We start from the raw sequence: 26,285 nt of genomic DNA, 5'->3' as shown, positions 1-26,285 counted from the left end.
CGAGGCGCACCTGTATCGGTAGCTGGCGGAGGAAAAGTGCACGGAACAAGAAATCCGGGCGCTGGTCTCCAAGCAGAGACAGCATGAAATCCATCCGGACGGATGGTCGTGTGTCGCCGAGGGTGGGAAGGTCCAGGAAGCGGTCGGCACGTTCGATCTCTGTGAGCCTGAACGTGGCGAGGAGGAGACGTTTGAGCGCCTTGTACTTGTGGTCGCCCGGCGGGCGCCGAAGGATGGACACGACGCGGCGGCCGTGCCGGGCCCGAGGGCGGCGACCACGTGGTAGTACCGGGTCTCGTCCGCCGTGATGCCCCGGAGTTGGAACTGAGCTTCGGCTTGCACAAACCAAACATCGGCTTGTGCTTCCCAAAACTCCGGGAGTTTGATTGCGACGGCGTTGGTAGCCATGGCGCGTTCGGGGGTCAGCAACAACTGAACCAATCGGGGTCACCAGTGTGGTGCTGTGCACACACGACTCGATTGCCAGAGAGGTAGGCCACAACACGTTGATACAACAAGAGTCTTTATTCAGAGCTCGCACTTCAGCACTGGGCGGGCTCGAACTTAGAGCCTGCATGTATGTCCCGAGGCCACGCCTTGCCCCCGGGCGTGGCCGATCGGCCGAAAGGCGGGGCATGCATTTCAGTTCCTCGCCTGGGCGCTCGCGCCACCCACTGGTGCGCGGAATTATTGTCCCTTGTGCCCGCCACAGTATTTTCAGTTGGTGAATATGTTTGAAATACCATGAAATGGGGTGAATAGGGACAGCAAGGTGAATAGGGACATAAACTGAAAAAAAGCTCGGAAACTTTTTTCGCTTAAAATTGATAACCATACTGATTTGTTGATATTTGGGTTGAAAGTGTTCTCTTGTTTTTAAAAAAAAGCAACTTATAGTCCCTATTAACCCCATATATGGGTTAAATAGGAATAAATAGGATTTTTATGGCTGTCCCTATTCACCCCGTTTTACGGGTGAAATAAGTTGGAAACTCAGGATTGTTTCTTGATTATTATTTTTTTTGGTATTAGTGACTGTCCCTATTCACCCGTATAACGGGGTGAATAGGGTCAGCCATAAAAATCCTATTTATTCCTATTTAACCCATATATGGGGTTAATAGGGACTATAAGTTGCTTTTTTTTAAAAACAAGAGAACACTTTCAACCCAAATATCAACAAGTCAGTATGGTTATCAATTTTCAGCGAAAAGAGTTTCCGAACTTTTTTTCCGTTTGTGTCCTTAATCACCTTGCTGTCCCTATTCACCTCATTTCACGGTACGATATTTAACCAAAGTCAGTGTAGATTCACAAAAATAAATCTCCATCTATATATAATCATATAACATACGACGTGGGCGACACGTTGCTTCGGTGACACAACACGTTGTCTGGATGACGCGACACGTTGTCTGGTGACGCAACACGTTGTCTGGAGGACGCAACGTGACGCTAAACGCATGACGTCATACGTTAGCCACCTGAGGGAATACAGTACTTTGTGCACGTGGCGCAATTCGGCCAATGACGCGACTGTTGTGAAGCGTTTCGGGAAACTGCGGAAATGCTCAATGCTGTCAATATATTGACATTCGAGTAGCCTCGGAGCCTTCCTTTCGCGAGTTTGTATATCTACGGCGCTTTATTTGGAGTCATTATGTTTTATGTACATGGATGAACTTCCGCACGGTTCTGTTTTTTAAATCCAATTGTATTTGTTATTTTCCTGTGACAGCTGCTTTATCCTGGAGGATGTTGATGTGACTGTGAGTGAGGCTCGGCGTGTGCAGACATGGAGGAGGTTGACGATGACTGGAAATTACATACTATTCTGTTCGTGCACGCCGTGGTGGTACTTATTCTCGTGCTTTCAGCTTGCAGGTACAGTACAGTACGGTACAGTACAGTACAGTACTGTAGACCTATCTCGGAAAGATAAAGAAATCCAGCTGATTTAAACACACGCCAGATATTTCTGCACTTTCCCTTTGCTTTGACTTGTTTGTTGTTGTCTTCTCCATATTATAAAGTAGCCTATTAGTTGTTAAGATTGTGGTTATAAAAGGAGCAATTGTTGTGGATCCTTGGAGAGGAACCGGACAAAGCACGGAAAGAGCAGAATGTGCAAGACCAGAAAGAAGGTTGTCGAAGACAGAGAGACCACCAACCTGTCTGCAATGGCGAAGTGATAGACCCACAGACCCCGCTTCAGCACAGGAGATTCAAATAATCTTGAAGTCCTTGGTTTCCATAGCATCAGGCTGGGCAATATGTGAGGCAAGGGAGCCAGCTCAGAGGGGAGAACAGTACTCCGTCAAGCTGCAGATGAAGGGCTTGTAGGTGGATAGGAGTTCAGGTGTGCTAAGGAAGGACTTTTGTACGACAGAGGATGCCCAGTCGGTGACTGGCTTTGGAGTTGAAATGTGGTTTGCCCAATAAATATCATGGCTGATAGTGAGACCTAGGAGAGCTACCAATGACACTCTGGTCAGATATAGATTAGATTATGCATCAGCAGCATGGGATCCACAATCTCTGAAAGGATGGACAGCAACTAGAACAAGTTCAGACAATAGGGTCGCTAGATTGGTCTATGGCAACTATCATGATAGGACATCACGGTGTGGTAAATGCTTAGTGACCTCAGATGGAGGAGCCTGGAGGACAGAAGGAAGGCCAACAGGCTTGATATGCTGTTCAAGATCAACAACGGCTTGGTGGAGATCACCAAGTCCATATACTTACAACATGGTGATGCAATAACTCAAGGATTTCAGCGCTTTTTCCAAGAGGTGATTGACCACCTGGAATTCAGACAATCTTTCTATCCCCAGACCATGCATGATTGGAGTCAGCTACCACCATCATGTACCGCAACCAGCTACCACCACCATCTGCCGTGACCTCTTCATTGGAGACATTCAAAACGGTTAAATTCCCATGCATGCACATAAGTACCATATAGTCATGAACACATAACGCTTCATGAGAGCCAAGTTCATTATCGGAAGAAGAAATAGTAGCAGGAGGCCATTATGAAACAGTGTCTGGGATGGACGTTAAGTCAGCTGATCTGTTGGCAGTGTTGATATTAAAGATATCATGCTTTTTTATTTGTTATTTAGAAAGGGTAACACCATGGGCAAAGACATTTTACCTGTACATCAAGTCCTCTCTCTTTTTCTTTAACGGCCATAATTATTCCCACGTTCTTGTGGGGTTGGCCCGGGGAAGCTTGGCCCAAGTCTTTCACGAACCGGCTGGCCAAGCCTGACATTCGACTAAGGTTAGGGCAGGAATTTTGTAATTTGTACAGGGTGCCTGTGATAGCTCACCTATTCTTCACGAAGGACACCGTGGGATCATTAACGTCCACCAACTAATGTTGGCTGATGGGATACCAAGTTTTACGTCCTACTTGTACATCGTGCCATATTTAAGTATCGTGTATATTTAAGTATCGTGCCATCGTGCCATATTTAAGATCGTATTACTGAAGAACCTCACTTCGTCGATTCCTCCTTGCACATAACCTTATCTTGTTTTTTTTCCAGATCTTGGTTTCATCTCCCAGAATTCCAGAACAATGGACAGAGTGACCATAATGCCATAACCACAATGCAAGAAACACCGATGGTGAAAGTCAGAAACCCTTTGTTTTTGGATCTCACCAGTGCAAGCTCTGCAGGAATCTTGGGTTTGTTGCTCAATATTTTCTGGTATTTTGCAGTTGTGTAGACAATTAAGGCCATCTGCCTCAACGTTTCAGAGCCTATAATGACTTTTATTACCCTGCGCTCGCGAAGCAAAAGGCAGGGTTAAGCATTCGGGTACGTACGTCGTACGTACGTACGTGCGTGTCTGCATTTTAAAAATTCATTTTCTCGGCAACCGTTGGTCCGATTGACATGAAATTTTCACCAAAGGAGGGCCTACTACTGTATAATAGTTTAGTGAATATTATGACGTCACAGGTCTCGTGGTATGGGCGCCATCTTGGAAAAAACAAAAAACTTTGCACCTCTATATCTCAAAAACCAACAACAAACAACAACATGCATTTAATATATCTCAAAAACCGCTGCACATAAATAATTGAGACAGGTCTCATTGCAAAGAACTCTCCATGCGGAATAACATGTGAATGATGACGTCATAGGTGCCGCTGTTATGATGTCATAATTCGACAAGTAAAAAACTTTATCTGATCAGGATGAAATTTCTTGAGCATATTCTCGGTAAAAATTGATGCAGAAATAAATTTATGATGACGTTGTAGGTCACGTGGTTTGGACGCCATATTGTTTTGAGTGAAAAGCCTGAAAAACCACTAAAATCAAATTTCCTCTAAAATGACTGAACAGATCGAGGCCAAACTTTGCAGGCAAAATCGCATACCCATGACGAACAAAAAAGTCAGCGAGCATGACGTCATGCGTCACATGGTTTCGGAGTTATGATGTTTTTAAGCATAAACTTTTAAAACCTAGCTCCTCCCTCATTTTTGATCCTATTGAGGGGAAACTTCACAGATGTGTTCAGCATATCAGTCTGCTAAAATGACATTTTGGAATTTGCGATAGGTGACGTGGTTTGGCAGATATAAATAATTTAACGAAAATATTTAAAAATTTATGACTCTTGAATCGCTTCATTGATCGACGTGAAACTATATATTATAGTGGAGGTGATGAAGTGTAACATGTTTGCAAAATTTCAAGATGATTGGATGTACGGTCTCAAAGCTAAAAGTTGTTATTGCGTGAAGAAGAAGAGTCTTCTAGAGTGGGCACGGAATTAATTATCACACTGCACAGGACAAGCAGGCAAAGTACGGAGCGACCTCACGGGGTCGTTTTGACCTCAAATAAAATTCTGATTTCAGATTTGTCAATCGCTGAGGTATATTAACACGTGACCAAAACAACGTGACCATTAACACGTTGGCAAAATTCCGACGATTTTTGACGAAAATATAACATTTGTGTATGCATTTCAGTAAAGTAAAGTGTGTGCCATGTCAGCATTTTAAAAATAGAAACGTGGCTCATTGTAAAGAACTCCATTGGGGAATAGGTGTTGTTAACGATGACGTCATTGGTGCCATAATTATGACGTCATATAATTCGACAGGGACAACGCTTAGTCTGATCAGTTTGAAATTTATTGAGCATGATCTATGCAACAAATATTTAGAGAATATAAATTGATGATGTCATCGCTCACGTGGTCTGGCAGCCATATTGGATTTTTTAAAAAAGAAACTTTCAAAAATAGAAGAGTTGGCTTACACCAAGTTGACTGCGCAGAGTAAGTATTCTATGAATACCATCTAGTTACAATAGCATCGGGAGACTCAATCCACTATTGGAAAAATAATATGTGACACTGGCTGTAAAGTACTTGGAAAAAGGACGAGCATGTCTGTGCTGTTTTACAGGCGCAGGACCATTTCCTCATTGTCAGATTAAAAAATAAACATTTGGACTCCCCCTCGTAAGCCGATGAACCTGGCAACTTCAAATGAAAAGAAAGAAAACAACTGTTGTTTGGCGTGTATCATTGTGAGTTGGGGTTTTTTTTCCTCTGTGGGATGGCAGGCGGTGTACTTTTGAAGGTTCGTTGTCTGGAGAACACCTTGCTGAACTGCTACTGGGGTTGCGAAATTTTTCGTGTGCACAGTGCACTCTTGGGTTGCTCATTCCGTGATTCCACTATCTTCGAGAAGGCCATAGAGCAATCATTTCTGCACAAGCAACAGTTCACGTATCCTTTGCTCTGGCAATACAGAGATGCATAGGCTACGTTCAAATGGTGTTGACAAATGTATCTTGTTTATTCCTTTTATTATACAACCTGTAAAATCCTGATGTGATTAGATTCACCCAGCAGAATTAAAGCTTTTGGCCTTGCATGTATGAGGGTGCTTCTTATGTAGCCTGGAATTCTTCCTTATAACTACTAGGGCATGCCCGTACTATATCTATATCTAAAATTATATCCCCCCCCCTCTATTTACATGAAATGGTTTGGTCCAAAGCGAACGGCTTGCGAGTACGGTGACAATCCCCCCCCCTCTATTTACATGAAATGGTTTGGTCCAAAGCGAACGGCTTGCGGAGTTTGGTAAAGAAATCGCCATAGCGTGCACAAACGCGCAGGAAAGCGAAAGAATCGCAAATTAGTTTTAATTAGTTTTAAAACATAGTTTAACGCCAACATAGTTTGCCAACGTGAAATAAATGAATACGCTCTCAAATGTGCCGTCCGAGGCAGAGTCTGTTCGGCACTCGGCACACGTGATAGCTCGCTGCTCTCTGATTGGTTGAATCGTTTTTTGGACATAGCTCGCTAACTACTTGTCCGATTAATATGAAACCTTGAAAAGGCACATCCTCGGGTCCCCAGCAATATACCTGGCAAGTTTAAAGTATATCGGACCCGTGGTTGTCGAGAAACAGCGGTCACAGACATACATACATACATACATACATACACAGAGATTACTGGAATTATAGATAGATTACTAAGCTTGCACGTGTATTCCAAAAAGGATGTTTATCCCCACGCTTTTTGAAAAAAAACGGAGGGATATGGTAATCGACTCCATCTCTATTTATCCGTCCCTCCGTCACGTTATCTCCACCTAAACGGTTGTGCAGAAATTCACCAAACTTGGTCGTTAGGATCACCTCATGACACGAAGGTGCGAGAGCAGTATAATTTTTGGCCCACCTCCTGGGGCGGGGTCAAAAGGACAAATATCACAAAATGAAATTACGGGCACATTAAAAAAAAAATTTAATGAAACTTTGTATAAATTATGCAATCAACATTTGGGGACGAATTAAATATGTAACGATATTTTGGATTTGACTCCCGGTTCATGCCGCATGGGGTGAAGAGAGGTGGGTTAACAGGAACAAAATATGCAAGAAGTTTTACTCAAAATTTGATATTTGGTCATTCCTGGTGGAACCTTTTGCCATCTTTCAACATTGCTTTAGGTTGGAAGCATGCGGATTTGCGATGGTACGCCATCAACTTCGCCCTAGTTCATAATTATTTACTGTGTCATCCTCTTTGTTATCTCACTTGTCACCATTTTTATTTTTCAGCATGCACATTAAGGCAGGCAATTATTGATTATATGCAATGGTTTCCAATACTAAAAAGTCAAATTCCTACATATTATTAATCGAAGTACACTACTCTGTCTTTTAATTAACAAATGCCCAGGTCAATTTTGAACCACCCTCGTATTAATCGAGCATTGCTCCATGATCGTGCTTGTGGGCGAGCACGCATTTTTCTTCTTCAGTGTTGCAAGGCAGAAAAATAATGTTCTGGATTGATTTAAAGTGCTAGATTTACAGCCTCGCCTTGTATCATATAAACAGCTATTTCTGTTCCCCTCGATAGTAATTCTTTAACTCCATCAACAGATTGGCCAAAGGAAACACAGAAATTCACAGAGTCAACCTTCCAGAAGCTCTAGAAGTTACTGATTTTGGAGAATCCCCTCGACAGAGGTATCCCCTGGTGGCATTGGTAACTTCTGAGAATTCGCAGAACTTGGACTCTTGTGCTATCGTGAGTCAGATTATCGATCGTGTTTTTAAACTGTTCCAAGGTAAATAATACACAAACTCCTTTTGGATGAAATATTTATTTCGAGACATGCAGTGGAAACATACTCCATTTACACTATTTATTGCAGAAGCATCAATTGTATGGTTATATATGTACACTTGGTCCTCGGTTAACGTCGTGGTTACATTCTTTAAAACACGATGTTAAGTGAAACGACGTTAAATGGATCGGGTTCGGTTCATTTGCCCACATTGAATGCATCACATTTAAGTAAATTCACACACTTTTCATTGTTTGTATATTCTATATTGTAAATTAAAATGCACTACTGTAAATAAATGCAGTACTGTAAAAAAAATCACCTTTGAATTAAATGCAAGAAAACAATCCACTGGTGTATTGTGTGAGGGTGGCGAGTCACTGCGTTCCGGAGGTTTCTACCCCTTGCTGTGACGTGAAGGTTTCCGCTAGCTGTTGAGATGACCGTTTTCATCCCTCCTGAAAAAAGCATCAAGGGTTGACTGCTTGCTGCTCTGCCTCTTCTTTTCTTCATAAGTCTCATAGTAGCACCAAAGACTTTCAAATACATTTCTATAACTGATGACGTATTAGCGAGTTATAAGTACGAGTAAATAATCACGACATTCTGTAAAGCCTTGGTGTTTAATTAGTAAATGAAACGGGGGCTCATGGATTGGTTCTCGTGCGTGTATCCGTCCTCAGCCATTTCTCGGACATGCATGTTCCGATTTTGTTGAAACTTATCACAAGCACAGTATATGATGGCATACACGTGCACATCATTTTGTTTCACGACACGATCAAAGATGGCCAACTGGTAGACTAGTGGCCATTTTAGTTGTAAACTAGAACGCCACTCTTCGACGTCACGACGTCAACCAATATGCCTCCGCCCACATTATTACATAATTATACATATTTGTACCAAGTTTTCTCTCTCCAATCCCACTCCTCCCTCCAGGTCTTTAAAACAGCTGTTCACCAACATCCCCCATCCAAAACCTTGATTTTTTCTACCCCCGTTAATTCACCCCAGATCCACATTTTTGAAATACCGACTTATTTCCTGGAAGTTCTAACAGTGTCCATGTGTTTTATACTTCTCCCACCCCCCCCCCCCCTTTATGGGAAGTCAAATTATGACTTCATAATTATGGCACAAATGATATCGTTAACAACACCTATTCCCCCATATGGAGTTCTTTACAATGAGCCACGTTTCAATTTCCATAGAGCGGTTTTGGAGATATGAAGGTGCAACGTTTTTGGGGTTTTTCCAAGATGGTGCCTGTACCACATGACCTATGACGTCATGATTAACATTAAAATATTATACAGGAGGAGGTGCTCCTATGGTGAAAATTTTGTGTCCATCAGACGAACAGTTGCTGAGAAAAAAAAATTCATAATGATGAGATAAGTCTTGTACTTGCCACGTCAAAACGAAGGCACCGATGACATCATCATCATCATTAACATATCTTATTCCCCATGGGGAGTAGTTCACAATGAGCCATGTAGTGATTTCAGAGGTATAGAGGTGCAAAGTTTTTCCAAGATGGTGCCTGTACCACGTGACCTATGATGTCATAATTATTAAAATATTCTACAGGAGGAGGCCCTCCTATGGTGAAAATTTCGTGTCAATCGGACCAAGAATTGCAGAGAAAAAAATCATACTGATCGAATCGAGCATTGTACTTGTCGAATTATGACGTCATAATTAAGGTACCGATGACATCATTAACATATCTTATTCCCCAAGGGGAGTACTTGACAATGAGCCATGTTTCACTTCTTTCCATGGAGTGGTTTGGGAGATATAGAGGTGTAACGTTTTTCCAAGATGGTGTCCATTCCATGTGACCTATGACATCATAATTATGAATAAAAAAATTATATACGCGGAGGCACTCTTATGGTAAAATTTCATGTCAATCTGACCAACGGTTTCCGAGAAAATGGATTTTTAAAATGCAGACACATACGCCACACATATGCACGTACGCACGCAACCGAATGCCTAACCCTGCTTTTCGCTTTGCGAGCACAGGGTAACAAGTTCATATTTGCATCATGATACATACTTGTACCAAATTTGGTCAGAATCCCATCACTGGTTCACAAGTCATCGTGGTAACGGGGTTTTTACCTAACATGACCTCTGACCTTCGGCCTTTGACCTTGTGACACCAAATTCGAATCATTTAATCTTTACATCATTATACATATCTGTACCAAGTTTGAATTGGATCACTTCAGCCGTTCTCAAGTTATCGCAGTAATGAAAACCTATCACGGGCAGACGGACAGCCGGACGGACAACCTGAAAACATAATGCCTCTGGCGACTTCGGCGGAGGAGGCCGAAAAAAAATGCGTTGTTGAACACGTCCTCAACCATTTCTCAGACATGCATTTACCGATCTTGGCACACAGATAATGAATGATGGCTTGCATGTGCACGTCATTTTTTTCGAGATCAGCTGTAAGATGGTGGACTGTGGCCATTTTAAAACTTTTTTGTATACTGTACTTAGTCGAGGCTCGTATAAGACCTAACACATTGAACATATAATAAAGGCAGCGGGAAACAAAAGGGGTAGAGAGAGGGAAGCACAACAACAGTATGAACCTCCCTCTCCCCTCCCCACTTCCTTATATCTCTCTCTCTCTTTCTCTCTCTCTCTCTCTCTCTCTCTCTCTCTCTCTCTCTCTCTCTCTCGGTCTCGCTCTCTCGCTCTCACATATTTCTCTTTCTCTCCCCTCCTTTCTATCCCGCTCTCTCTTTCTCTCGCTCCCACCCCTCATCATATCACTCCCTCCCGGAAGTGACGCGTGGTGAGGCTTTGCTGTCCCTCCCTCCCGCTTTCCTACCTCACCTCCTCCTCCTTCCTCTCTCTCCCCACCTCCTCACACTCCCTCCCTCCCCTCTCTCTCTACCCCCTCCCCACTTTCCTCTCCTTCCTCTCTCTCTCCCCCTTCCCCTCTCCCCAGCCTCCACACTTTTCTCCTCCCTCTCTCATCCCCTTTGTCTCCCTCCCCCCCTTTCTCTCTCTCTCTCCCACCCCTCTATCTCCCCCTTCTTTCTTTCTCCTACCTCTCTTAGTATTCCCATCAGCAAAGCGACAAATGGTATTTGCTAGTAATAAATACATTTCAATTAAAAAATCTAACTTCAAATTGGCCTCAAGTAGCACGTTTCAACCCCTCCCCGCCCCCCTCACTCACCCCATCCTCTCACAGATTCAATTGCCCATGGTGAAAAAATTGGCTTATATTTTGGATAATATGAATGGCAGCTTTGACATCATGCAAGACTCGCTCTTAATTATTAACAATCATTGTTTTATACCAGGTATCTCTGCTGTCCATTATCCATGTTCCTGATCGCCATATGAAGCTCTCCTGCAGGATCTTACACCGGTACTTGCTCACTCAGTCTGGCCGCATTTATTATCTGCAGGTTTGTGTAGTGCTCTGTTCTCCTGCCCTACACTGCTTCACTGCATATGATGATGAACATGTAGATCCAAAGAAAAACCTTTGGGAAGGTGATGGGGTTCATGGTTTATTGACATAATACCTACTTTCTTTGTATAGTGAAGCTTAATACTCTTTATGGGGCTTGAATGTAATTAATCTGCGTTCACCTCTACATCATTACCTCTGCCACCAAAGGTGGGCTCGGGTTATGTTTTCACCCCTGTCTGTTTGTATCTGCTTTGCAATCTTGTTTTGGGCAGCGGCAGGGACTGGGCGACTTGTAAAGATAGAAGGAACGATTAATGAAGCCAAGTACAGGCAAATCTTTCAGGAGAACCTGCTTCAGAGTGCAAAAGACCTTAGACTGTGGTGAAGATTTGCGGTTCAACAGGACAATGACCTCAAGCATACAGCCAAAGCAACACTGGAATGGCTTCAGAACAGGAATGTGAAAGCCCTTGAGTAGCCCAGGCAAAGCCCAGACTTGAATCCCATTGAGAATCTGTGAAAAGACTTGAATATTGCTGTTCATTGACGCTCCCCATCCAACTTGCTTGAGCAAATCTGCAAGGAAGAATGGGAGAAACTCCCCAAAAGAAGATTGCAAAGCAGATACAGACATACCCAAGAAGTCTTAAAGTAATCGCTGCCAAAGGGGCTTCTACGAAGTATTGAATCATGGGGCTGAATACTTTTGTAAATTAGGTATTTCTGTGTTTCATTTTCAAAAAATCTGTAACAGTTTCTCAAAACACATTTTCGCTTTGTCATTATGGGGTATTTTGTGTGGATCGGTGGCAAAAAAAAAATTTCATTTCATCCTTTTTTAATTTGGGCTTTCACAACAAAATGTGAAAAAGTCAAGAGTTGTGAATACTTTCTGAAGGCACAGTAGGGCCAAAAACTATATATAGCGTGATATTGCAAAAAATTTGGACGGATGATGGCAAAACTTATTGGATGAGTTGGGTAGGTGACGAGAACAAGCTGATTAGATTTTGGTTGCGGTTTGTATACAGATCCGGCCTATCAGTGGGATACAAAACGTAAACTGTTTCGCCTAGCGGATGTATGCGCTCCACCGAGTGCCATTCCAGGTTATTGTTTTTACAGTCATTCATCATTCATGGTGCAGCTTGACAACTCTCTTTGGCAAATGCATATTTGACTTGGATTTGGTCATTCATTTGGTCTGCTGGTTTTGCATCGCTGCTGTTGCATTACTCTGCCACTGATGCAGTGCCCCTGCAGGTTCGGGGAGTAATTTGGAATGTGGTCAGGGTACCAGCACACAGTGGCTTGCTTTCTTCCAAATGTAGCACGGATCTTAACGTCCACTAGTGAATGCAAACAGATGGAACAGCTTCCTTAATCTACCCTTTGAAAGTTGGTGTACTCATTGATGCAGTGCTCTACCTACAAAGTACTCCGTGTATAGCTTATAGTATGGTAAGCAAGCTCCAACTCGGCAGCTTGCAGGTGGGTACACTAATTCTCAGCTCGATATTAATTCAGTAACTTTTACATAAATTTCGTGCAGGTCAAAGATAGTATACTTCCGGGCCCTATGAACTCCAAGTAAACAATGGACACAGCAACATTGCGAAAAGGATTTGCAACAGCGTTCCTTGTGTAGTTAGACCTGGGCTCAAATTGGATTGCTAAACAGGCATCCCTCAGCCACCCATGCTCAATAGAGGCCCTGCTTATTCCCTTCGCTTACTCCTAATTCCTCGCAAGCTTCTTTCCCTTTGTACCCACACGACCCTGTCCTCCTTTCTCTCTCTTATCATCTTCTCTATATTTACCTTCGCAAAAGCGGAAGGTTATGTTTTGATCGCTGTGTATTTATTTGTATGTCTGTGTGTGTGTGTGTGTGTGTGTATGTTATTCGCATAACTCAAAAAGTATTCAACCGAATTGCATGAAATTTGGTGGGATGATTGGTTATTATACGGGACACATTTGATTAGATTTTGGGAGCAATCGGGTCAAAGGTCAAGGTCAAGGTCACGAAAAGGTCAAAATCGTATTTTTACCATAGCGCGGTCAATTTTTATCCAATTGGCATGCAACTAATGCCAAAATGTTCAGAATTCAATGCCCGATCTTGTTTGTCATAACTCGGTCAATTCTTATCCGATTTGCATGAAATCAGCACCAAACTGTTCACTGTTCTGTTCCCTACACTCCCATGCCAAGTACAGAACAGTAGCTGCGGCGAAGGTATGCGCTCTACCGAGTGCCCGTTCTAGTTTTATCTTACTTTTATTTTTACACTTTTATTTTTCTCATTTTAATTTTATAAAATGTTTCTAGTTTTTCTCTAATTAGCTAAATATATAATCGTGATTTTTGACAATCCAGAGTGTACCCGGTGCTATTATTTGAAGTACAATTATTTGTTGTTGTTGGGGAGGGTCAAGTCCCCAGAACTAGTGAGATGGCTTTGTACCTTTGCTAAAATTTTGTTCAAAGTGTTTGGTGAAAAACACTCACTCTCCGTCCTGGAACAAGCTTTCCCTCCCCTCCCCGACTCTGTTATATATGGTATCCCTGAAAATTTGAACCAGGAATTTGAATGCTTTCTCAAGAATGCATATTTGTTTATAAACCCAGCTTGCTGTGACCCAGCTTGCTGCTTAGTGTGACTCCACTAAGCCAAGCCTGGTGTTGGCTTAGCGGTTAGGGTGCCGGCTTGGGATCCTAGGATCCAGGGTTTGAATCCCAGTCGATCGTTGAATTAACGCCAGGGGGGTTGACTCAGCCTGTCATCCTTCCGAGGTCGGCAAATTGAGTACCAGTTCACTGGTAATTCCCTGTGTGTCGCAAGAGGCGACTAACAGGGTTGGCGGCAGGAAGGGCATCCGGCAGCAAAACATCCCTTCAAAAAGGGGACCAAGGTGCCCTAAAAAGGCCAACCCCCGCTGTGCGGGGAAAAAATGGCCTCTAAAGGTGGTTCTTGCTGTGACCCAGCTGTGCTGCTAATGCTGTGCTCATAAAAGGTCGACAAGATGGTCCAGACCTAGTGTACTTACCCTTGAGCTGTCTCACCTGTGTTTAAATTCTCAACCCAACTACAAACTCAGATTGATGCTTTGCGCGCAGGATGTTGCACCAACGAGTGTACCATCCCTCAGATAGACATTGAGTTGAGCGTCTCATCTGCTAGTATTAGTTGTCTTGCAATGAAGAGTAGGTGAGCTATCCCTGGAACTATGGCCAAACCTACAGGGGGAATTGCATCGAGGAAACGATGCAAAGCAGCAGTCATGTGCTGCACATGAATGAAAGATCTTGTATATTATGAAGAGGAATTTGTAATTTGTCCAGGGTACTAGCACATACTTACTATATTATTCACTTTACAATGCGCTTTCTAAATGGACAGGTGTCTGATTATAATCTTGTACAAACAGTTCCAACATGTATTCTGAAATAACAGACCATGATGTTAAATAAAACAGCTTGTAAAAAAAAACATTGGCAGGAGAGTTTAATGCGGTTTTGCATAAATTGGAAATATATTATACAACTTGAATTGATTCATTTGAACTCTTTTTTTTTTCTTAAATCTTGGTGTCGTTCGTGTGCTGCTCCTTCCCATTAAGATTTGTTAATTATATATGTTTCTCCCTTCCATCAGGGTTTGTTCAAGTCTACAAGTAACGTGGTATCAGGACGTGATGAGGTGGAAGAAGAGGAAGTGCAGCCTGCGAATGGAGACGAAGAGGCATTGTCAGATGACCCAATTGTCATGCGTGAGAACAAGGTACAGAATCGTTCCCCACGGCTGGAAAGGGAAATGGAAGCAAATGACAGTAGCACAAACGCTGAAGGAGAAGCCCTATGTGTCGACTCTGAGGACTCTTTGTGCAACGGCCTGGAGCCGAAGGACTGCGTCGTGTGCCAGGGTGCACCCGTGACGATGGTGCTGTTGCCGTGCCGCCACGCTTGTCTCTGCCGGGCTTGTGTGCATCTCGTGCAGCGCTGCCCAATGTGCAGGGATCCTTTTTGCAAAATGTTTGTCCTGGAAACCTAAGGAGCTTTGGCAATCATTTTGCCAAGAGAGTGCATGGAGTGAAGTTTGATATTTTCTTTTGGATAACAGGTATCTAGTTAAAGTTCTGACTTGTGGGACACAGATGGGTTAAAAACTGTCCCTGGAACATTCCAAGCAGTTAAATCGATGCAGGTTGTTATATGATTCATACAGTCGAATTAAATCAGTAAAAGTTTATAAATGCAAAAGCTGGACTTACAAGTCGGTGGAGTCGGTAGAGTCGAAATTTTGCATTTATAAACTTTTACTGGTTCCAAGCAGGTATTTCCACTTTTTATAATGAAGTGCACAGAACACGTGCGGTTTTAAGGAATGGGACAAATTGCTTTGTTCCACTCTCAGAATGTGATCTCAGATGTTGCAATAAAATGTAAAAAAAAAGTTTATTTATGCTAAGTACTTTTATCTGAAGTGCTTTGGACTTGACCATCTCAGTTGAAGCATGATTATTTTAAACTTAATGAAAGGGCTGGATGGCCGAGACACTAGACTGCAGGAGTCGGAAACCCAAATAGCAAGAACGGCCTTTTTTTCAAATTCGGTGAAAAATGCAATATCTTGAGAGCCGCGATGCACGTAACCACTATTTCAATGATTGAATAGCAGGACAGACACACGTATTGATTTGTAATGCAATACATGTGTACTGATGTTCACAGACTTTTGATGTATTCTATTTCCTCACACAGGAAAGACACCAACTCATCTAAAAGACACGACTAAATAAATAATGCGAGCAGATGGGACACCTAGCTTAATGTCCATCCGAGCGTTGACGCATCCTGTAATGGAAACACCCTCCCTGGAAAGTACCAATAAAACAGTTTATAGTTGGGTATGCATGTGTACACACACAAACAGAGGTGGAAACTTTGAAACCTGGGAGGCCTCCAGTCCACCTTCTGAAACCCGCATGTGGGGATAACTACCAATGACGCACACGCATGTATATATATTGTTACATTTGTAGGGGGTAGGCAATACCTTAGTCCAAGTATAATTGAATAGGTAATTTGCTCCGAGTGTCGTGAAGAAGAAGAAACCTTGATGTATCATAAGTAGGAAATTCGTTTAGACCAGATGTCATGTAAGTGTATCTTCGTCCCCATGAGAGGGGTGGGGTTTGTTAATTAGCTTGGGATTATGGGTAAATTAATCCCCTGTATGTAATGGTCTCTGTTATTTATTCCTTTGCTCCTTATGACACACGCAGAACACACACCGTAAGAAATCACCCGTTAACCACACTAATTAAAAACCAACCGGAAACCAGGCATCGAACATTACCGCTGGTGCCGCAGCCGCCTCAATCAGGCAAGGTCCGTGAGGCCACGCCGCAAAGAGCAGTGATTGGTCCGGGATTTGATTGGCGCAAGGACTGGTAAATATGGAACTCGCTGATAGGAGCGGACACGGAGACGTCGTGAGATGACATCAGAGCCTTGACTATAAAGGAACATTCGGCCGACATTTTCTCCTCTTGCGCAAGGGAGATTCATCACGAACAGTCATGCCCCTACATTTTGTCTCTTTCTTCTTCTCTCGCTTTCCTCGTGGCTTTCTCTCTTGTGTTGGGGTGCTCCGGACATATACGGTGCACTCTTGAGCGAGGGACATTCATTGGGAGCAGCCACGATTTTGTATCTCTCGGTTGCTGGATCCGGTGGTGAACGGTCGTGTTCCGACATCATCATCATGATCGTGAGGAGGAGGAACTGTGAACCTAGAACTGCGGTTTCCCATGCACGGACGACAAAGTCGAGCGCGGCTGGGCAAACGAGGGTGCACGAGGCTTAGTTTGCACCCACGGCAGTGCAGCCTGCGGTCTTGCCGCCAAGGACGCAAGGGCCTTTGACGATTCCTGACAAGATTCAAGAGCAGCTTAGAGCTAAGTGCCACAAATCACACATAATTATTTTCCAGTTATTTTTTTCCCTTGTGTTGTAATCGAGTCTGCAGTGCGCAGAGCATAATGTGCTGACTTTCCCCTTTCTTCTGCTGTTCATTTTTGTCATGTTGTGTCCTCCTGACACCGTGTCATTTCCAAAATTCCAATTAGTAATCATAGTTTTATCGTGTATTATTTTGTGACCGGCATTTTCTTTAATAAAACCGGTATTTTTGTACATTTTAATGCTGTGTCGATTTGAGTTGATTTATCCATGTGCAAAGAAGTCTGGTGGAAGCCGTCCATGTAAGTTCATCAGCCCCCTTTTCTCTCGCGTATAATGAATACTGTCATTTTGGATTGAACGCCGGTCACAGCCTTGGTGAGGCTGTTGCCCTGAAACAACTTGCTTTCGTCTCCTGGAAAGCAAATCCAACGGAAGGAAATCTCATTTCCTTTCACAAAGCCCGAAACAAGTGTGTGTCCACCCTCAGGAGAGCCAGGAAACAATATCTCACCATTCTCAAGACCGAACTCTTATCTGTCTCCCTCTTCCACATCCTGGTGGCGTCTGGTCAAATCTGTTTCTGGTGTTTGTTCCCCCTCCATCCCCTCCCTCACCTCAAACGGCTTAACGGCTGACTCCGCACGTGAAAAAGCTGAATGCCTCAACTCTGTGTTTGCCTCGAAATCTTGTGTCCCAAACCCATCCCTCTCTGTACCCACCGTACCCAGTCGTACCCAGCTGCTCCTGGACTCTGTGTCCTTTCCTCCTGACAAGGTGGAAAAGTTTCTGTCAACCCTCGACTCTGATTCTGCAACTGGTCCTGACGGCATCAGCCCACGGGTCCTAAAATCATGTTCTGCTCTTTCACTCCCTCTTTCTGTTCTCTTCACCCTCTCTTTTGCTCAAGGTCATCTGCCATCTGCTTGGAAATCAGCCAACATCACCGGTTTGCACAAAAAAGGTGCAAAAACAGATCCCAGCAACTACAGACCAATCAGCCTTCTCCCAGTTATCAGCAAAGTCATGGAATCCATCATTGCTTCAGATATTAAATCTTTCCGCTTCTCCAAAGGCTTGATCTCTGATCATCAATTTGGTTTCAGACCTGGTCACTCTACTCTGGACATGCTGCTTCTGCTTTCTCAACAATGGATGGAGGTCCTCAACGCCAAACAGGAAATTAGAGCTGTCTCCCTTGACATTTCACGTGCCTTCGATACGGTCTGGCACCCTGCTCTGCTCTCCAAACTCTCCTCCTTTGGTATCCATGGAAATCTCCACGCATGGCTGGCGGACTTCCTCTCTGGTCGTATTCAACGTGTGGCCCTGAATGGGTTTCTCTCATCTCCTCTTCCTGTTCAGGCTGGAGTTCCCCAAGGTAGTGTTCTGGGCCCTGTGCTTTTTCTGGTCTTCATCAATGATCTCTCTGACTCTCTTGAAAATCCTCTCTATCTCTTTGCTGACGACTCTACTCTCTGTCGCTCCATTCCTCATCCCTCAGATCGGCAGTCTGCAGCCTCCTCACTCTCTGCAGACCTGGACAAAATCACAGACTGGTCAAACAAGTGGAACATGTCTTTCAATCCTGACAAATCTCACACTCTTACAATGTCTCTCCGAAAGGACCGACTGGACAACCCTCCCATCTACTTTCTCAACAATCCTCTCCAAGAAGTTCTGTCGCTCAAGCTTTTGGGTCTCACTATCTGCCATGATCTTTCTTGGTAAAACCACATTTCCAAGCTGGCCTCCAAAGCCAGTCGCCGACTGGGCATCCTCCGTCGTGCGAAGTCCTTCCTTGGCACACCTGAGCTCCTCACCACATACAAGGCTTTCATCCGCAGCTCAATGGAATACTGTTCCCCCCTCTGGGCTGGTGCTCCTGCCTCACACCTTGCTCGGCTTCACGCTGTTGAGGCCAAAGCTTTCAGAATCATTGGAATCTCCTGCGATGTAGTCAACACCGAGGGCCTTTCACTCACTCACCGCAGGCAGGTTGGTGGTCTTTCTGTCTTCTACCGACTCCTCTCCGGCCTTGCTCCCCCAGCTCTCTCTGTGCTCTGTCCCCCCAATATTCCTTCAGGTCGCACAAGATCTGCCTGCAACCCTCTTATGGTTAAACTGCCAAAGTCTAGGCTCTCTGCTCACCTTCACTCTTTCATTCCCCTTTTCTCCCGCCTCTGGAACAAACTCCCCCACTCCCTTCAATCCCACTCCTCCCTCCAGGTCTTGAAAACAGCTGTTCACCACCATCTCTTATCTTCCCCCATCGAAAACCTTGATCTTTTCTACCCCCGGTAATTCACCCCAGAGTCCTTGCAGTGTTCATATGTTTTATTCCTCTCCCACCTCCCCCCAAGTCCTCCCGATGTCCCTGCTCTCAAATTTGTGTTTGTGTCCTTCCCCCTCTTCCCCCTCTCTTTTGTGTCCTTCCCCCTCTCTCCCCATCTTGTCTGCCGCTCCCCTTGTTTTTTGTGTTTTGTGTGTCGGTTTGTCTTTTTGTGTGATTAATGTTAGCTCTTTCACGAGCCTCGATCTTGTATACAAAAAAAAAAAAAAAACGCCTGGGAGTAAAGCTCGTTTGGTCATCCATGTCACCCTGCGGTGTTCACCAGAGGGCAGGCAGACGACAATATATATATATATTATATATATGCACACACAACAGCCTTTCTTCTGCTGTTCATTTTTGTCATGTTGTGTCCTCCTGACACCGTGTCATTTCCAAAATTCCAATGAGTAATCATAGTTTTATCGTGTATTATTTTGTGACCGGCATTTTCTTTTATATAACCGGTATTTTTGTACATTTTAATGCTGTGTCGATTTGAGTTGATTTATCCATGTGCAAAGAAGTCGGGTGGAAGCCGTCCATGTAAGTTCATCAGTCCCCTTTTCTCTCGCGTATAATGAATACTGTCATTTTGGATTGAACGCCTGGGAGTAAAGCTCGTTTGGTCATCCATGTCACCCTGCGGTGTTCACCAGTGGGCAGGCACACGACAATATATATACAGACTTGGCATTTAATATGGAATATTTTTTTTCTGGGGGTGAACTTACTTTTCAAGATGTCTTAGAACCAAAAGTTCATTGGAATTATGTTGAAATTATTCTAGATTTTGTTAATGTGACCTTTAAAAGAAACAAAAACCACATTTGACATTTCGAAACAAATAAATTGATCCTTGAAAGTGATGTAAACTGATATCGAACTCAATTCATGGACAGTACTGTGTTAAACTTCTGTACGTTTTCCAGAAGTATCTCTTTATTTTGCACATTAGCCAAAATTTTTTTTAACAAAAACAAAAGTGAAATTACGACTGGGATTACGGACAGTAAAATTACAGTTCAGTACTTCGTGTAACCCCCACGAGCATTCAGGAGAGCACGTACACGTTGAGGCATGCTGTTCACGAGATTTGCCAAGGTTTGGACAGGAATCGCTTGCCATTCAGTGACAATAGCCTGCTGCACTTCACGCACAGAGGTCGGCTGCTGGTCCAAGTCGTCGATTTGACGCATTAATTCTGCCCACAAGTTCTCTATCGGATTCATATCCGGGGACATGGCAGGCCACTCCATATGCTCTACACCACGGTCAGCAAGAAAGTGTTGGATCATGCGAGCACGATGAGGCCGTGCATTGTCATCTTGGAAGACAAAGTTTCCTCGAAAGGTTGCACGAGCAAATGGAAGCAATGTTTCTTCCATAATGGCCCTGTACTTGAACTGGTTCAGGTTTCCATTCAGAACAACCAGGTCAGTTTTTCCCCCTGCATGAAAAGCAGCCCTAACGGTCACCCCACCACCTCCAGCTTGGATTCTTGGCACTATACAATCTTTGTTGTAGGCTTCATGCACTTGTCTGCGCACTCGGACGCGGCCATCTTGACGATAGACCAGAAATCTAGACTCGTCACTGAAGATCACGTGATTCCAGTGTCCTGGCTGCCATTTACGGTGCTCTCTGGCCCACTGCAATCGGCGCTGGCGGTGTTGTCTGGTCAGGCGTGGCTTTCTCAGGGGACGCCTGGCACGATAGCCTGCTTGAACCAGTCGTTGGTTGAATAGCCTTCTGGATACAGGCACATTTGTCAGTTGCTGCCATTCAGCCCCAAGCCGATTAGCTGACTTGGTACGGCCATTGCGGACTAACCGGTGCAGCTGGCGATCATCCCTCCTTGTGGTTCTGCGGGGACGTCCTGGCCTCGGTATTGGAGTAGGGACACCCCTCTGAGCATTTCGTTTCAGGTTCTTTGACACCTAACCTTGACTGATGCCATACTGCTGAGCAATAGCACGCTGTTTCATGCCGTAATTTCGTAAAGCTACCACTCCATGACAAACAGCATTGTCGAGTTGACGGACCATCTCCAGAGGAAGCGGCAATAACCTTTGGAGACGTGCAGCAGTTGTTTTCCACTAATACAGAACGCAACAACCCTTGTATACCCAACTGTGAAGCCAATCATCAAATGCACCTGTCCATACATTTTGCCACGCCACCTGTGATATAATCCTGTTGTTGACTTCTTGCTGCGACAGACAATCAGTGACATGGTTCTTTTAACAAATAAATCACCAAAGTGTAAAAGAAACTCACCAGATTGATATACTGAGTTAAGAAAGTAAACCCAAGTCAAGAAAAAAAAAATATTATATTGAAGTGTGGTGCAGCGCACACACAACTTGCTTGCCAAAGAGGTAGGCCACAACGCGTTTGTTAAAACAAAAGAGTTTATTTCGAAAGCTCGAACTGCAGCACTAAGCGGCTCGAGCTTAGAACCTGCATATATGTGCCGAGGCCACGCCTAGTCCCCGGGCGTGGCCGATCGGTCGAAGGGCGGGGCATGTGCCATCGGGTCCCGCCTGGGCGCTCGCGCCACCCACTGGTGCGCGGAATTATTGCCCCTTGTGCCCGCCACACGCGCCCCCCAGAATTCCCGCACACCTGAAGGGTGAGTTTGCGGGGAAGCCGGATGACCCGGCCGAAACGCCCCCTGGCGATGGGTGCAGGGCTGGGGGGTAGCAGGGCTGGGGGTGCCGGGGGTCCGACCGCCGGAGGGCGGCCTCGACGCGGAGGCAGAGCTGCTGGCGGGGGTGCCGGGGGTCCGACCGCCAGGGGGCGGCCTCGACGCAGAGGCAGAGCTGCTGGCGGGGGGTGGTCCGGATTGAGGTGGGCCCGGCTTGAGGCGGTCCACGGAAATGCGATCCGGGGCACCGCCGATGTCGACCGTGAAAAATTTGTCCCCGGTCTCCAGCACACGGAAGGGCCCGTCGTACGGGGGCCGTAGCGGTGCCCGGTGGGCGTCATGCCGGATGAACACGTACTTTGCCGTGCGAAGCTCCGGAGCGACGTGGGAAGGCAGCAACCGTGGTGTGCCGTTGGTACCGGGGCGAACCTCCGGGCGGTCTCCTGAAGGGCGGAGCGCTGTTGCGCCGCGGACCAAGGAGCCGTGGAGTCGGGGATAAATTCAGCCGGTACCCGCAGTGGTTGCCCGAAGACCAGCTCCGCCGAGGACGCGCCCAGGTCGTCATTGGGCGCCGTCCTGAGGCCCAGCAGGACCCAGGGGAGTCTGTCGACCCATCCGCCGTCGCAGAGGCTGGCCCGGAGCACGGCCTTCATGGAGCGATGAAAGTGCTCGCACAGGCCATTGGCCTGGGGGTGGTAGGCCGTGGTGCGGTGTAGTTTCACCCCGAGCCCTTGCGCCACCGCGGCTCAGAGCTCCGAGGTGAACTGGGGGCCGCGGTCGGACTAGATGTCCGAGGGGGCACCGAACCGGGCAACCCAAGTGGCGATAAAGGCTTGCGCCACCTCAGCCGCGGACGTCGCCGCCAATGGGACGGCCTCCGGCCACTGTGTGGTGCGGTCGACCATGGTGAGGAGGTGGGTGAGCCCTCGCGAGGGGGGCAGAGGTCCCACCAAGTCAACGTGCACGTGGTCGAACCGCTGCTCGGGCACCATAAACGGGGCCAATGGTGCCTGGGTGTGGCGGTGGACCTTTGCACGCTGGCACGCGAGGCACGTCCTGGCCCAGTTGCGGACGTCCTTCCTGAGGCCATGCCAGACGAACTTCGCCCCGACTTTCTGGGATGCCCTCGCGCCAGGGTGGGACAGGCCGTGGATGGCGTCGAACACTGGGCGCTGCCAGCCAGCAGGCACGATGGGGCAAGGCCGGCCGAGGGAGACGTCGCATAGGAGGGCCGTGCCCGCGGCATCGAACGGCACCTCGGTGACGCGGAGGCCCGTGACGGCGGTCCGCAAGGCCTGGGCGCCGGGGTCGGCGGTCTGGGCCTCCGCCATCCGGGCATAGTCGACCCCGAGGTGGACCGCGTGCACGACGGACCGGGAAAGGCAATCCGCCACCGGGTTGTCCTTACCCGCCACGTGACGGAAGTCCGTCGTGTCCTCGGACACGGCAGAGAGGTGGTGCTGTTGCCGTGCCGACCATGGCTCGGTGACCTTGGCCATCGCGAACACAAGGGGCTTGTGGTCAACGAAGGCCGTGAACGGGTGGCCCTTCAGCAGATGGCGGAAGTGTCGGACCGCCAGGTGGAGCCCGAGCAACTTGCGGTCGAAGGTGCTATAGCGGCGTTCGTGCGGGCGAAGCTGCCGGGTGAAAAACGCCAGCGGTTGCCAAGCACCACGCACCCATTGCTCGTGCACCGTGCCCACCGCGTAGTCCGACGCGTCGGTGGTGAGGGCGATCGGTGCATCGGGCGCCAGGTGCGCCAGCATGGTGGCGTTGGCCAGGGCCAGCTTTGCGCCTGCGAACGCCACACCCATCGGCTCCGACCATGCGATGTCACCTTTGCCCGGCTTGCCCCGAAGGGCCTCGTGCAAGGGGCGGGGGAGCCGGGCGACGTGGGGCACGAAGCGGTGGTAAAAGTTTACCATGCCCAGGAACTCCTGGAGCCCCTTGATCGTGCGGGGCCGCGGGAAATCCCTGACCGCCTCCACCTTGGCCGGTAAAGGGAAGGCCCCGTGCTCAGTGATGCGGTGCCCCAAGAAGTCGATGGTGGCGACGCCGAAACGGCACTTTGCGGGGTTGATGATTAGGCCATGCTGGCCCAGGCGTTCGAAAAGCATGCGGAGGTGGGGCAGGTGCTCCTCCCGGAACGCGCTCGCGACTAGGATGTCGTCCAGGTAGACAAACAGGAAAGGTAAGTCGCGCAAGACGCTATCCATAAGCCACTGGAACGCCTGAGCCGCATTCTTCAACCCGAAGGGCATCCTTAGGAATTCGAAGAGGCCGAAAGGGGTGATGACGGCCATCTTTGGGACGTCGTCCGGTTGGACGGGGACCTGATGGTAGCCCCGGATGAGGTCCACCTTAGAAAACACGGTCGTGTTGGCCAACCGGGCGGAAAAGTCCTGAATGTGTGGGACCGGGTAGCGGTCGGGGGTGGTGGCATCGTTGAGCCGGCGGTGGTCCCCGCACGGCCGCCATCCCCCACCGGGCTTTGGCACGATGTGCAGCGGAGAAGCCCAAGCGCTGTTGGAGCGCCGTACGATCCCCAGCCGCTCCAGCGTGGCGAACTCCACTTTCGCCACGGCGAGCTTCGTGGGCTCGAGTCGGCGTGCCCGGGCATAGACCGGCGGCCCGACCGTGGGGATGTGATGCTCCACCCCGTGTTTAACGGCCACCGCTGAGAAGGTGGGCCGCGTGAGGGCCGGGAAACTGGCGAGGAGGCGGGTAAAGTCGTCCGCTGCCGGAAGCGTGCAAACTAAACTCGCCGGGACGGAACCTTCCAGCAAGCCGCTTGGCAAGCTGCTCGGTGAGCCGCTCAGTGAGCCGCTCAATGAGCCGCTCAGCGAACAAGCGAGCGAGCTAAAGGTTTCGGCCTGGACGGGCCGTCTGCGCTTCACGTCGACCAACAACCTATTCGCTCAAAGGAAGTCCGCACCAAGCAATGCCATTGGCACGTTGGCGGTCACGAACAACCATTGAAAGCGCTGCCCTCCGAACCGCAGGGAGAGGCAGCGCTTCCCGAATGTGCGGATGTTTGTACCGTTGGCGGCAAGCAACGCGGGGTCCCGGCCCGCGGTTCGCTTGTCGGACGTGGAGGCGGGGATGACGCTTACCTGCGCTCCTGTATCGCAGAGGAAACGGCGCCCGGACAAGGTGTCCGTAATGAACAGGAGGCTGCCGGAATGGCCGACGCTCAGGGCCGCTAATGAGCGCCGGCCTGGTCGTTTCCCGACTTGTCAAACGAGCATGGCGGGTGACACGTCCTAGCCTTGTGGCCGAACCTGGCGTGGAAATAGCACCAGACTTGCGGCGGCGGGGGCGGCGGCGGCCGCGGTGTTCTCGGCGGCGGTGGTGTTGGGCAGGGTGCGGCAGCGGCCACGAGGGACGCTGTAGCCTCTGCCCCAGGATCCACTACGGCAGCACCGTAACTCGACCGCGTGTGGCAAGCCGCGAAAAACTTGTCGGCCTCTACGGCCAGGGCGCGGCGTTCCTTTATTTCGGAACCGGCCAGCGCGAGGCGTACCTGTAGAGGTAGCTGGCGTAGGAAAAGCGCCCGGAATAAGAAATCCGGGGCTTGGTCACCCAGCAGCGACAGCATAAAATCCATCCGCACGGATGGTCGTGTGTCGCCGAGTTCGGGAAGGTCCAGGAGGCGGTCGGCCTGTTTGATCTCCGTGAGGCCGAACATGGCGATGAGGAGACGTTTGAGCGCCTCGTACTTGTGGTCGACCGGCGGGTGCCGCAGGATGGACACGACTCGGGCGGCAGTGCCGGGCCCGAGGGAGGCGACCACGTGGTAGTAACGGGTCTCGTCCGCCGTGATGCCTCGAAGCTGAAATTGAGCTTCGGCCTGCACGAACCACACGTTGGCCTGTGCTTCCCAAAACTTTGGGAGTTTTACTGCGACGGCGTTGGTGGCCATGGCGCGTTCAGTGGTCAGCGACGGCTGAACCAATCGGGGTCACCAGTGAAGTGTGGTGCTGTGCACACACAACTTGCTTGCCAAAGAGGTAGGCCACAACGCGTTTGTTAAAACAAAAGAGGCTTTATTTCGAAAGCTCGAACTGCAGCACTAAGCGGGCTCGAGCTTAGAGCCCGCATATATGTGCCGAGGCCACGCCTAGTCCCCGGGCATGGCCGATCGGTCGAAGGGCGGGGCATGTGCCATCGGTCCCCACCTGGGCGCTCGCGCCACCCACTGGTGCGCGGAATTATTGCCCCTTGTGCCCGCCACACCATATTAAAT

The 26,285-nt window shown here is 47.6% G+C and overlaps 1 protein-coding gene across 3 annotated transcripts; it reads left to right on the top strand.

Moving 5' to 3' along the window:
- Window positions 1–1,468: 1,468 nt before the first annotated feature.
- LOC137427230 (cell growth regulator with RING finger domain protein 1) lies at window positions 1,469–17,299 on the top strand. Of its 3 annotated transcripts, none has more exons than XM_078775625.1 (7): window positions 1,469–1,625; window positions 1,739–1,884; window positions 3,558–3,700; window positions 5,604–5,769; window positions 7,449–7,596; window positions 10,975–11,082; window positions 14,749–17,299. In XM_078775625.1, exons 2-7 carry the CDS (start codon window positions 1,796–1,798, stop codon window positions 15,142–15,144), a joined length of 1,050 nt encoding a protein of 349 aa, XP_078631751.1. In that variant the 5' UTR covers window positions 1,469–1,625; window positions 1,739–1,795; the 3' UTR covers window positions 15,145–17,299. The 3 variants fall into 3 exon arrangements, with proteins under 3 accessions (XP_078631751.1, XP_078631759.1, XP_078631755.1); XM_078775633.1 differs by having other exon boundaries at window positions 1,531–1,629; XM_078775629.1 differs by lacking the exon at window positions 1,469–1,625 and having other exon boundaries at window positions 1,641–1,884.
- The last annotated feature ends 8,986 nt before the right edge of the window (window positions 17,300–26,285 follow it).

This window comes from Myxine glutinosa, chromosome 1 (assembly GCF_964187855.1).
Source record: "Myxine glutinosa chromosome 1, kmMyxGlut1.1, whole genome shotgun sequence".
Taxonomy (NCBI): domain Eukaryota; kingdom Metazoa; phylum Chordata; class Myxini; order Myxiniformes; family Myxinidae; genus Myxine; species Myxine glutinosa.
This window is presented reverse-complemented; position numbering and strand designations above follow the sequence as displayed.